The sequence below is a fragment of the Leiobunum rupestre genome, chromosome 10 (assembly GCF_980474605.1).
Source record: "Leiobunum rupestre chromosome 10, qqLeiRupe1.1.hap1, whole genome shotgun sequence".
NCBI classification, from domain to species: domain Eukaryota; kingdom Metazoa; phylum Arthropoda; class Arachnida; order Opiliones; family Sclerosomatidae; genus Leiobunum; species Leiobunum rupestre.
In genome coordinates this window covers 9379238-9392502 of record NC_143393.1, presented here as the reverse complement: position 1 = coordinate 9392502, position 13265 = coordinate 9379238, and the positions used below count along the sequence as shown (strand labels likewise).

General features: G+C 33.1%; 1 protein-coding gene across 1 annotated transcript in view; it reads left to right on the top strand.

Annotated features, from left to right (window-relative positions):
• Snoo (Sno oncogene) overlaps positions 1–13265 on the top strand; it is a 111656-nt gene that overhangs the window by 93975 nt on the left and 4416 nt on the right. Inside the window, exon 4 of the mRNA XM_090159745.1 lies at positions 10728–10955. Within this exon, the coding sequence (XP_090015871.1) occupies positions 10728–10950 (223 nt within the window). The 3' untranslated portion in view covers positions 10951–10955. The remainder of the gene's footprint in view (positions 1–10727; positions 10956–13265) is intronic.

Below are 13265 nucleotides of genomic sequence, written 5' to 3'. Positions count from 1 at the left end.
AAAAGAGGAAAGAGTGCAACCATACAACGGAGGCCTTTTCTTGACTCATGGTTTTGAGGTATGAAAATGGCTGGATTCCACCGAAATGTGATTGGTTTTGACGTTGATGTGTTGGTTTTTAAATTAAAATTATTCGCGGGGTCGTTTTTATTTTAGGGTTGACGTAATTAGTCCATGGTTTAAGTTTGTCTCTGATATATTTTCGAAATCTTTCTATTCAATTTTGCTTGTTTGTTAGACGTCTCTCAACCTATTGCCGGGGCCCCAGAGGTCCTATAATTCCTTTAAAATCCTATATTTTCAAAGATGTCCTATAACATCCTATATTTTGGCTAAAGTCCTATAAAATCCTATAATTTTGATATTTTGCCAATTTCAAATCCAACGACTCACAAGGAGAGTACCCGAGGTGTTTATTGCCGATTTTGTTCAAAGTCGGGCGTAATGTAGACCTATATGAGATATGAAATTTCCCAAAAGGAGACGTTGCACTACCCATTCGATTTGCTATAGCAACCGAAAATGTTTTTGATCACTTAAAACAATAAAATCTCCATTTAAAAAAGCATGGGATTTTCTCGGTTTCACAGGGTCCTAGCTACGAAAATTTTGAAATATTTTGAAAATCACGAAATGTGTAATTTGGACCACATTTAGGTAAATTTCATCAAGTTTGGGTAAATTGAAAAATTGTTAGGGTAAATTTGTAACAAATTTTGGGTAAAATAAGGGAAAAATCTTATTTTGGTTGTAAGTGGTCAAAAACATTTTCGGTTGCCATGGCAAATCTAATGGGTAGTGCAACGTCTCCTTTTGGGAAATTTCATATCTCATATAGGTCCACATTACGGCCGACTTTGAGCTAAATCGGCAATAAACACCTCGGGTACTCTCCTTGTCAGTTAAATTGCTAGATTCAGCTATAGGATAAATTCATATACCAAGTCATTCTAGTCTATACTTTTGTTATTGTTAACATGGTTAGCTACTAGTATATTTTTGTGATAAAATGGGTAAATAATTTTATTTTTAAAGTGAAAATCCAAGATTTATTTATCTAAATATAAATTTAATTTTTAAATGCATAAAGTTAGAAAATTAAATAGCATATATAGTCCTTTAAAATCCTATAATTTTGTAAAAATAGTCCTATAAAGTCCTATATTTAAAAAAAAAACATATTTTATCTATTAAAAAAAATTGAAGATTTGAGCGGAGGCCCTGCTATTGCCATTATTGGGAATACATTTATGGGTATATTTGGTCGTATTCGTATTTCGATAATTTGTAATCATTATTTAAGAACCAATTTACGCGATCAAGAACTTGGAACCGGCATAGTTTTAATTTCCATGTAGCTCTACCAATTTTTTCATTTATTTTGCTGTTAATAATGGCAACATTTACAAATATAAAATTTATCAGAGTTCCTTTCAAAATATTAATCTATAATGAGTATAATTACAACTAGCTAAAAAACTACGATAGAACTCATAAATAAATATAAATTTAATTTACCCGAAATATCCGTATTTGTGTAAATTAAAAGTCGGGGAATTTGAATATGGGTATAAAAGTCAGGGAATTTTAAAAATTAGTCTAAGAATCAAGGAAATGTCAGGGAATTTGATTTCGGTTGCCAATAGGAAACTTTTACTAAGATATAGGTTAAAGAATACAAAATCTTGGCATAAAATAAGTCGGGGAAAATCTCCAGAGATGGTCAGGGAAAACCTGGAAAAGTCAGGGAATTTGATTGTGAAAAAACTGTGGCAACCCTAATATATATAATTTTAATAATTAAATAAATATTACTTAGGTAAAATATCTCGTGTTCCTTTCAAGAGATGGCGCTCTAGACCTAATATCAAGATGGACCCCGAAATAGGGCGGGTCGTCGGTTCTTCCTTTCTTAAATCGGTTCTTGACATTTGTATAAAATTAATCAACTCAAAATAGGAAAATATAATGGAAATTCTTGGAAGTTAGTTTTCTGAGAAGTTGACGATTACAAAGATAATTCGTAACTGTAAGAAAAACAAAACTTGTCACTAGAGGGCTTATATAGCTCTCTTTAATTTCGAGTGCTTAGGATGGAGGCTGAATATACCCGACGTGAGTATTTCGGAATAAAGAAATGTAAACTTAAAAGAAGAAAGTTTTCCTTTTAATTAAATGTCAAAACTCTATTTCGGGCGTTTTTCTGCCCAGTGATTTTAACGAAATGAAACGTTGGTCAGATGACAGCTAGCTGAAAGTCGGTTAAAGGTATAAAGAATACCTTTAACCAGTGTCTTTGGATTTAGTGCCAACTAAAGTCCACGAACCCGGGCTGTTGATACAACTTCGAATCTCCGCTATTCGAGAACCCAAGATGGTATGGTCCTCGGGGAAGCGCTGGAAAAAAGAGTATCTTAGATATCTTTTCAAACCTACAATTCGTTCTCATTTTTCCTGGGCTTTGAAATTTTCTTTTACATACTGCCGCTACTTTATCCCTCTGTTTACCGAATATTATTTTTTCTCTTCTTCAAAATAGGAAAGGACTCGTAAATCCCAAAAAATGTAATACTAGCACCGTCCACTTCCGCTTAGAAATATAGCCCTTCTTATATAATGGATATTTTTTCTTTATAGAAAAATTGTAAAAATGATAAACAGCGCTCCTCAATATTGATATTTGCCCAAAAAAGCGAAAGTTTACTTTGTAAAAATGTCGTTCGAAATTATTATGTCAATATGTCACTTTTTAAAAGGGCAATATTTTATATTTTCCGTTTTCCATAGCGACACTTTTCTAAATGCCATTTTAAAGTGTTTGTTTCGCGACTAGGTTCATTTCTAGTTTACATCTTAAGTAACCAACTGTGTGGTCGTATATTATTTTTTATTATTATTATTTATTTTAATTTTATTATTATTATTATTATTTATTATTATTTGATTATCATTATTTATTAATATTTGATTATCATTATTTATTAATATTTGATTATCATTATTTATTAATATTTGATTATTATTATTTATTATTTGATTATTATTATTTATTATTTGATTATTATTATTTATTATTATTTGATTATTATTATTTATTATTATTTGATTATTATTATTTATTATAATTTGATTATTATTATTTATTATAATTTGGTTATTATTTATTATAATTTGGTTATTATTTATTATAATTTGGTTATTATTTATTATAATTTGGTTATTATTTATTATAATTTGGTTATTATTTATTATAATTTGGTTATTATTTATTATAATTTGGTTATTATTTATTATAATTTGGTTATTATTTATTATAATTTGATTATTATTTATTATAATTTGATTATTATTTATTATAATTTGATTATTATTTATTATAATTTGGTTATTATTTATTATAATTTGGTTATTATTTATTATAATTTGGTTATTATTTATTATTGTTTGATTATTATTATTTATTATTTGATTATTATTATTTATTATTTGATTATTATTATTTATTATTTGATTATTATTATTTATTATTTGATTATTATTATTTATTATAATTTGATTATTATTATTTATTATAATTTGGTTATTATTTATTATAATTTGGTTATTATTTATTATAATTTGGTTATTATTTATTATAATTTGGTTATTATTTATTATAATTTGGTTATTATTTATTATAATTTGGTTATTATTTATTATAATTTGGTTATTATTTATTATAATTTGATTATTATTTATTATAATTTGGTTATTATTATTTATAATTTGATTATTATTATTTATAATTTGATTATTATTTTATTATTAATTTGATTATTATTTTAATATTAATTTGATTATTATTTTAATATTAATTTGATTATTATTTTAATATTAATTTGATTATTATTTTAATATTAATTTGATTATTATTTTAATATTAATTTGATTATTATTTTAATATTAATTTGATTATTATTTTAATATTAATTTGATTATTATTTTAATATTAATTTGATTATTATTTTAATATTAATTTGATTATTATTTTAATATTAATTTGATTATTATTTTAATATTAATTTGATTATTATTTTAATATTAATTTGATTATTATTTTAATATTAATTTGATTATTATTTTAATATTAATTTGATTATTATTTTATTATTAATTTGATTATTATTTTATTATTAATTTGATTATTATTTTAATATTAATTTGATTATTATTTTATTATTAATTTTATTATTATTTTATTATTAATTTTATTATTATTTTATTATTAATTTTATTATTTTATTATTAATTTTATTATTATTTTATTATTAATTTTATTATTATTTTAATATTAATTTTATTATTATTTTAATATTAATTTTATTATTATTTTAATATTAATTTTAATATTAATTTTATTATCGTTATTTTTCGATTTATTTAAAAATTAAAGATCAGTAGGAACGGTTTGAAAATTTTGAACAGTCAAAGCTAAGCCCCAGAGGGGTGTACACGAAAATCCCCACATGGTCTACGCCACTGACGTTGTAAATCTCATATTTTGGTCGGGATTCTTTGGGCAATTAGTATATTTTAACAACAAGGCGATACCTTGTCTATGAGAGTAATTTTCACCAGACACCAATAATATTAAATAACATATGGTATTTTGGCTTCGTATTTATTTATATTTATGGCTGACATTTTGCGAGACCGTCAACGGATAGAGAAGTACCTTAAATTCGACGGTTTGTCCCTGCCTTTGTCTATATTATCAGCTAACCTCGCGACAGGAAGAGTCCTTGAATCCCACGTTGATTATGTTATTTTAAAGGACGCGGTTTCTTCGTCTCCTCGCGCGACAACGCGAAAGAGGGAGAAAAATGCCGAATATCCTTCGAAGACCTTGAAAGTCTTGTTTTGACGTATCGCTATCGAGTCAGAGAGCTTCCTGTTTCTGTTGATGGCCGCCCGTCACCTTGACGCGCGTTAAATAAAACCTTTTGCTTTATAGACCGATTCGCAAATTGCCTACGGGGAAACCAACATTTAGAGTGAAGCCTTTAGAGATTCAATTTTTATGATTTTTGTATATACTAAATGGCGGAAATTCAAACTTTTGCCGGGAAAGGGATTGATTACAAAAATATCTATTTTTAACACTCTTCTGATTACAACTATAAACTAAATTTTAACTCTGTAAAAATTACAAATAACCAAATTCGAAAATTATAATTTTTCGCGTTTTTTGTTTTGCCAAATTTCTAATTTCCACGTTGTGGATTGTGGGCGCCATCTGGTAAGAGTTTGGGTATTATTTTTATACCCACAGCACTAAGTAACCAAAATTTGAGTACGCGCATATGTGGGGGTGCTATTAGACTACGGGCGCCATCTCGTAAGAGTTTGGGTATTATTTCTATACCCACAGCAATAAGTAACCAAAATTTGACTACGCGCATATGTGGAGGCGCTATTAGACTACGGGCGCCATCTCGTAAGAGTTTGGGTATTATTTCTATACCCACAGCAATAAGTAACCAAAATTTTATTACGCGTCTATGTGGTGGGGCTTTTAGACTGTGGGCGCCATCTGGTAAGAGTTAGGGAATTATTTGTATACCCACGGCAATAAGTAACCAAAATTTTATTACGCGTCTATGTGGTGGGGCTTTTAGACTGTGGGCGCCATCTGGTAAGAGTTAGGGAATTATTTGTATACCCACGGCAATAAGTAACCAAAATTTTATTACGCGTCTATGTGGTGGGGCTTTTAGACTGTGGGCGCCATCTGGTAAGAGTATGGGAATTATTGTTATACCCACAGCACTAAGTAACCAAAATTTGATTACGCGCCTATGTGGTCGGGCTTTTCGACCGTAGGCGCCATCTGGTAAGAGTATTTGAAAACCGTCCCCTGTGCGATGGTTTTATTCATTGTCAAATGTGTATCGCTGTATTATTGAGGCGTCTGTATTCTCGTTAATTTGATTATTTGATCATGAGGGGCCTCTCGCTTGGAACTAGGTCATTTAGCCCTTCAACCCACCGCATTTCGCAAACGTGGATGTCGCCGTCTCCGATTGCATTCTATCCGATAAGTATAGATTTAGCTAACGAAGAATTTAAAAACGCTGCCTCCATCTATTGAGCGAAACAAAAAGGAAAAAATATTTACAATTTAGCGGACTTAATATTTATCCAATCCAGGCTCGTCAGAGAGTGGGGGATCGGTAGGTATTTCCTGGGCCCTGTTTTAGAACTTACGACAAGCTTCTCCGCGAAAACGGATCTTTAGTAATAACTGCTGCCTTAGGGCCCGGAATTATAGTATTTCCGGGGCCCGTGAATCCTGGGAGGTGTAGGTTTGTTTGGACCCTTAGCCAAGTGTCTACCAGGAAACGTATCTTTAGAAATAAGCACTCTTTGAAGCCAATGGAGTCTGGGTATTTCGGATTTGGGACCCTTCCACCTAGTAGCAACAAACTCAGCACCCCACACAAGGAGAACGCAACCCGTCAAAAGTCGTCCATTTTCTTGCGTACAGTTTTCATTGGTTAGACTCTTAAGCGCTTGCTGCCGTTGGAAGGGAAAAATTCGGAAATTGTCTTCCACCCCCGCCCGTAAAACGTTCAGCGTTAAGGTTTTGTCCAATGAAATTTGTACACAACACTGCGTTAGCGTGTTTAAAGGCTAGCTGCGTTCTCCTTGTGTTTGTTGCTCCTAGTTTCCACCAAGTATATCCCAGAAAAAGGTATCTTTAGTAATAACCAATCTCTTTTGGGGCCCCGGATTTATCACTGGGCCCGGGCCAACGGTAATATCTCGTCGGCCCTGATTCTATCATCTCGAGTAATACGACCCTGTCCGTAATTCGCACGCGCGTACTGGGAGATACTTCGTGAGTGAAAACAAATTTGGCGACTACACATTGTCGCTGTTTTTTCGCGGAATGCTTGATAATTTACTGGCAATTTGCTCACGAAAAATTATCCCTCCGAAATAGCGCGAAATAAAAGAGACAATCTAGCGCCGTGATTGGAAGGTGGCGTGGTCTTGGCGCCAGGCCCGCGACATACCCCGGACCGAAACTAAGTTGATTTTTATCCGGGGAAAATACCGAAGCAGGAAAAGATCAGTTTCCTTTTTACTCGCTTCCCCGCGCGGCTTCTTGGCATCGAACCCTAAGGCCATCCCTTCAGGAGGGGGGGGGGGGGGACCGCAAATACCACTCCCCCCCCCCCCCCGGTTCTCGGTAGCGCTACCATGTGGCTTCATAGAGAATATCTTGGACGCTTAGCTTATCTGGCGGCAAACTCGTTTATTTGTCAAGTTGCTACTCAATCATTTCGCCAAAGTGTTTATTTCCAAAAATTTCAAATTCGCGGGTACTAGATGTTACTTTGCACCGGGTCGTCGCTTTTCATTTCAATCTCCCCGCCTTCCGTAGCGCTGTCAGCTAATATTCGACACGTGATCTCTTGTTTTTTTTTTTTTAATTTACGGCGCCGTGTCGCTCCGGTTTTGTACGAAATTTGCTTTTTCCCCAATTGACGTCACGAACAATTTAAGTTTCCCAATCAACTATTTGAAATATTTCGTCGTGTGGTTCATTTTTGTGCAAGATTAAATCAACGTGCTCTGCCAAATAGCCCTTATTTTGAAATTTTACTGATTACTTCTGGGTGCTAAAGTCGAATTGCGGCGATAACATTGCAACATAATGTGTAATATGTAGCAGTGCTGATACTGAGCAATGTTTTTAACTTAGTTACAATTTGTCTCATTTGGTTAGTAAAAGTTACAATTGGTCTAATTTGGTTAGTAATAGTTAGAATTGGTCTAATTTGGTTAGTAATAGTTAGAATTGGTCTAATTTGGTTAGTAATAGTTAGAATTGGTCTAATTTGGTTAGTAATAGTTAGAATTTTTCTAATTTGGTTAGTAAAAGTTACAATTAGTCTAATTTGGTTAGTAAAAGTTACAATTTGTCTCATTTGGTTAGTAAAAGTTACAATTTGTCCAATTTGGTTAGTAAAAGTTACAATTTGTCCAATTTGGTTAGTAAAAGTTACAATTTGTCTCATTTGGTTAGTAAAAGTTACAATTTGTCTCATTTGGTTAGTAAAAGTTACAATTTGTCTCATTTGGTTAGTAAAAGTTACAATTTGTCTAATTTGGTTAGTAAAAGTTACACTTTGTCTAATTTGGAACTTGTAAATCATATAAATTCTAGAAGCGTTACATTCAAGCAAGCTTTGCCAAACAATGTATTCTAACATTGGAATTTTATCTGACAAAAATTTTGCAACGCTCGTGGGAAGTAAAAATACGAAACTTTGCCTTATCTGGCGAAATTCGAGAGTATTCCGTATAAATTATCGAGCAAACCGTTGTTCCCAATAACGAAAACGTTAGGGGGGAAATCGAGGAATTTAAAAATAGCATAAAAAGTAAATGAAAGCTCAAAAGCTCAAGGAATTTTAAATAGGCCTAAAACGTCTGAAAAAGGTCAGCGAATATGCGTAAAACGTCTGAAAAAGGTCAGCGAATTTAAAAATATGCCGTAAAATGTTAGAGAAAAGGTCAGAGTATTTTAAGAATTTGTAAAAAGTAAGTTGAATTTAATTTAACGTGAAAATGTTATGAAGGTAATCTATAAAATACGAAGAAACATTTTCAAATGTTAGACGTAAGTAAATTGATTACCTTTTGATAAAATTAAAATATGAAAATGGTTCCATTATGAACGGAAATAATGCAATCCTGCCAACGCAATTTTATATTTTTCGCTGCATACCGTCTATTATTACACCTGGTTTAATAAAATCATTACTTTAAAGGGACTGGAAAGTGGGGTTTTGAAATCGTCTAGTGACGTGGTATCTCCAAAAAAATCCGGACCCTGCTTTATTTCCTTTTTTCCCCGCTTGAGGAATTTGGCTCTGACGGAGATGTTTTGAAAATAGTGAGGAGCGACCCGAGAGAGACTATAGTGACAGGTATTCATACGCGAACTAAGATATTCGGGCCTTCGTGGACGTGGTTTTGGTTCTAGTATTTTAATATTTATTTAATTATAATGATGTTAATGAACGAGTTTAATTCAAATAAAAAACGGAAACGTGATGATACGAAAATATCTATTGTTGGCGAATTAGATAAGTGGGAAAAGGCAAAAAACTGTGGTGTAGTAGGTTTATCAAAATGCTCCAGTGAAACCAAGGCCCTAAGAAATTGGCTTCGATTCATCTAGCGTTTTTTTACAAAATTCGATGAAACTCGTAAATAATAATTTAAAAAATTACGAACACACTACTACCAAAAGACCTTATCACTCAATGAATTTTTCGTTAAACATTTGTTGTTCACTAAACTAAATCTCAATAAAGATTAATGAAATTTGAAAACTTCCTACGAGCTCAGCTATAACACTAACCAAGACCACGCTGGATTTCGTCATACAAAAATCTTAACACAGCGGTGCCTGTTTACGTCTTCGCGAACTTAAGAAAAAGTAGTTCTACGCGCCAAATTTCGTTAATGACGTCACGGATGACGTTTTTCAAAACCCCACTTTCCAGCCCCTTTAAGGCTAGTATCGAAGAAAGTGAAAGTAGGGAAGAATTTGAAAAATTGCTTGTCTGATCTAGGCGCGTATTTCCCCCCGAATTTTTTTTATTTTAATCCGATTATCCCCAGAGTTTGAAATTTATGTTGTAACGTTTTTTTCCCAACTTGGCCAAATAAATGGTAACATTTGTTTTAAAGACGCCTATCTGGTCCTTTCATCTCGATTTCCGCTCTTCTTTCAAAGCCACTTAACTTTTTATTCATTCCTAACTCCCATTCTCTTGACGGTCGACATAAACTTGCGGATTTTTGGGTTCCAAAGTACGGTTTATCTCTGATCCATCTTGGAAATAAACGCAAAAATGAATGGATTGGTTTAAAATAGGGAGTGCCCTAAATTATGGACGTCACTTGAGATTATGGTTGTTTGTAATTAGTGATAATATTTCCTTTACACCTAGCGACGACGATGAAAATGTCATTTCCTTCTTTAATATGGTATTTTGCCTAGTTTAAATTTCTTGTATATAGCTACGGTAAACAATGTGAATAATGTATTTTTCAAAATATAACAATATTCTAAATGGACTATTAACACAATCAATGAGATACGGTTATTGCACCGTTTACAATGGTTTGTTTAAAAAAATTACAAATAAATGAGCATAAAATGTCAAATCTTCGCCGATTCATTATCAAAAGGGGCTTTTTTGGCTCGAAGCATAGTTTATAATTAGAACTAAGCGTTATTTATTGTATATTCCTTTATTTTATAATTTTTCCTATATTTCAGTGCTTTCCTTTATTTTCCTATAATTTAACCCTTTTTCCTCTATTTAGATATTATTTTGTATTTCGCGCGGTTTTCTCGAATTTACGCTTCTCGTAAAACAGATGGCGCTCAATGTACTAAATCCCTTTGAGAAAATGTAAACTGCTTTTCCAAAGAACTGCACTGAACCGATTTAAGAATATCGTCGTCTGCTTATTGATCTGACTTCACTGAGGCTTAGCTTTGCCTCTTATATTAAATGAAATTTAAATTTTATTTATGCAAATTTTCCTAAATTATCAAAGATAAATCTCCGATATTTTCCTAAATTTTTTGGAGTTTTACAGTGTTTACCCTGTTTTATAGTAGAAATATATTGAATTGTTTTTTTTTCTGTTGATAGGTGTTCGGTTGGCCCTTGGGGCTGGACCGATTTCGCCAACGGTCGTCACATCCAACTGCCCCCCTCGGTCAGAGTGGAAGGCTTATCAAACGGAGCCCACGACTCGGAAGCGGCCCCGGTCGGGAAGGACTTTGGCCCATTGGCTCATCAGAACTTCGCCGGCTGTAGACAGCAAGTGCCAGAGGCGTTTTGCCTTCGCTACGCCAATCAAAAATTAGGATAATGAAAGTGAGTGACCCCAAAATTTACGACTATTTGCCCCCTACTAATATTATAGACCACTTCTCCCGCGCTTAAGCTATTTTGAAGCTAGCCTAGGCTTACTTGGAATCGGGCGCCAAATTCCAAAAATACCAAGAGACGCTATTCGTCTCCAGGTTGCTAGTAAATCTTCCATTTATTCAGAGTAACATTATCTTTTTGGTCATAATTTTCAAAGGCAAAATTTCAACGGATGCTTTAACTTCCAAGCGCCATTGCAGGCAGGGGGCTACCACTTGTAACATAACTCCCAAATTTATTCTTCCCAGATGCGAGAGCGGAATTGGGCGTAAAGGTTATTTATGAGAGCAGTTTCCCGCAAACTTTGACCTCCAGTATTGGCTAATCGCCTTTTATTTTATTTTTTCAAATTGGAAATTTTCGCGTATTACAGAGCTTTTAACGTTGTTTGCTTTAATGCGCCATGAAAATCCCAACGATATTCTAGTCATGGTTTACGTATAATCATATGTTACATAACGACTCATAAATATGCCTCTTATATAAACATTTTCATAGAAACATATTCACTCGGAACATACAAAAACTGGTCTTAAAATTTATTTTGCGCGTGAAAATACGCCGCCATGTTAGGGTATAAAAGCAAGTAAATAAGCCTGCAATATCTAATGATGTAAAAGTACTGACACGCGCAAAAACGTCATTTTGAAATCGGTCAATTACATCGAAAAGAGAAGCTATGCCTAACGTGCATCGAAATAGCTTATTCGGTGATTTCAGTCTCACGTGACACCTAGGAGCAACAAACAAGGAGAACGCAGCTAGCCATTAAACACGCTAACGCAATGTTGTGTACAAATTTCATTGGACGAGCCTTAACGCTGAACGTTTTACGGGCGGGGGGAAGACAATTTCCGAATTTTCCCCTTCCGACGGCAGCAGGCGCTAAAGCGTTTAACCAATGAAAACTGTACGCAAGAAATGTACGACTTTTGACTGGTTGCGTTCTCCTGTGGGGTGCTGTGTTTCCCATCAAGAAAGTTGATGACGCGTTTTTCGTCACGGAGTTGGAAGTGACGTAATTTACGACATGTCCGGTGTACAAGGTTTCATTATGATATTACCTTTATTGCATACTTCTGAGTGATTATGGTTCGTATGGTATTTTAAAGAATGTACTTAAACCTTCGGAATGACTTAGTTGAGATAATCCGTGGGTATAATTTTATCTCTTACCTAGCAATGAGATTTTTAAGGGTAAGGATCATACATTTCAAGCATGAGGGAAACTGTCTTCACATAGTTATTCCATAGACAAATAAGAGATTCTTAGGACAGCGATATCGTAACGTTTTCTTTTATTTGTCAATGGCAGGGGTCAGTAAAATACCTAAAAGCCCCTACTTTTTTTCGGTATCTTCCCATTCGAACGAATTCCGCCAATGTTTTTGATGAAATTAGCCCAAAGGCGGGTTTTGTATTTTTCTAATCGACCGACGCAATATTCACAATTGAGGTTAGGTTAGGTTAGGTAACACTGCATGCTGTTCTGGCAGATGCTGAAACGGATAAAACCGAATCCTAAACCCGGAGAAGTGCGGGTTTTTCGGTCGAATGGGATTCGGCGCAATGGAACATATTCCTTTTTTTTTTATCAAGGTTCCTAAACCACCTGAAAAACGGAATTTGGACCCTAAATCACCCTATTTTCAGTAAATTTTGGTGAAAAGTACCATTGGCTTAAATATTGAACCAGAATTGTATCGATTCACGTTTATAGCTATAATTTACTACATTAGGTGGCGCCACTAGCTAGGCTAAATTAAAATATTCGGTAAAATTCATAATGAACTTCCCTGTCGTAAAGTTGAACTATATAGTTTTGAGTAAAGATAGGTAATTTTTGTGGTGAAAAAGTCAATTTTAGAAATATCCTATTTTAAGTAATTTTCGTAAAAACCGGGAAAAGTCAAGGAATTTGAAAATGGTCCCAAAAAGTAAGGGAATTTCAAAATGACCTCAAAAAATTCAGGCAAATAAATTTTTGAAATAAACTATTTTTCAAGATTTTTACCTCAAACCATTCATTTATTCTACAAAAATGGTCAGGGAAAATTTGGCAACTTGGTCAGGGAAAACCTGGTCCAAATATCAGGGAATTTAATTCCGGAAATTTTGTACGAACCCTGAAAAATTAAAGTTGAATAAAGATCTAATTTTTTTTATTAAAATGGTCCCTATTTGGTTCCTACTTTTCAAAATTTGGTTCCTATTTCACCGCCTATTTCCCTATTTGTTTTTTTTCCAATCTTCAAT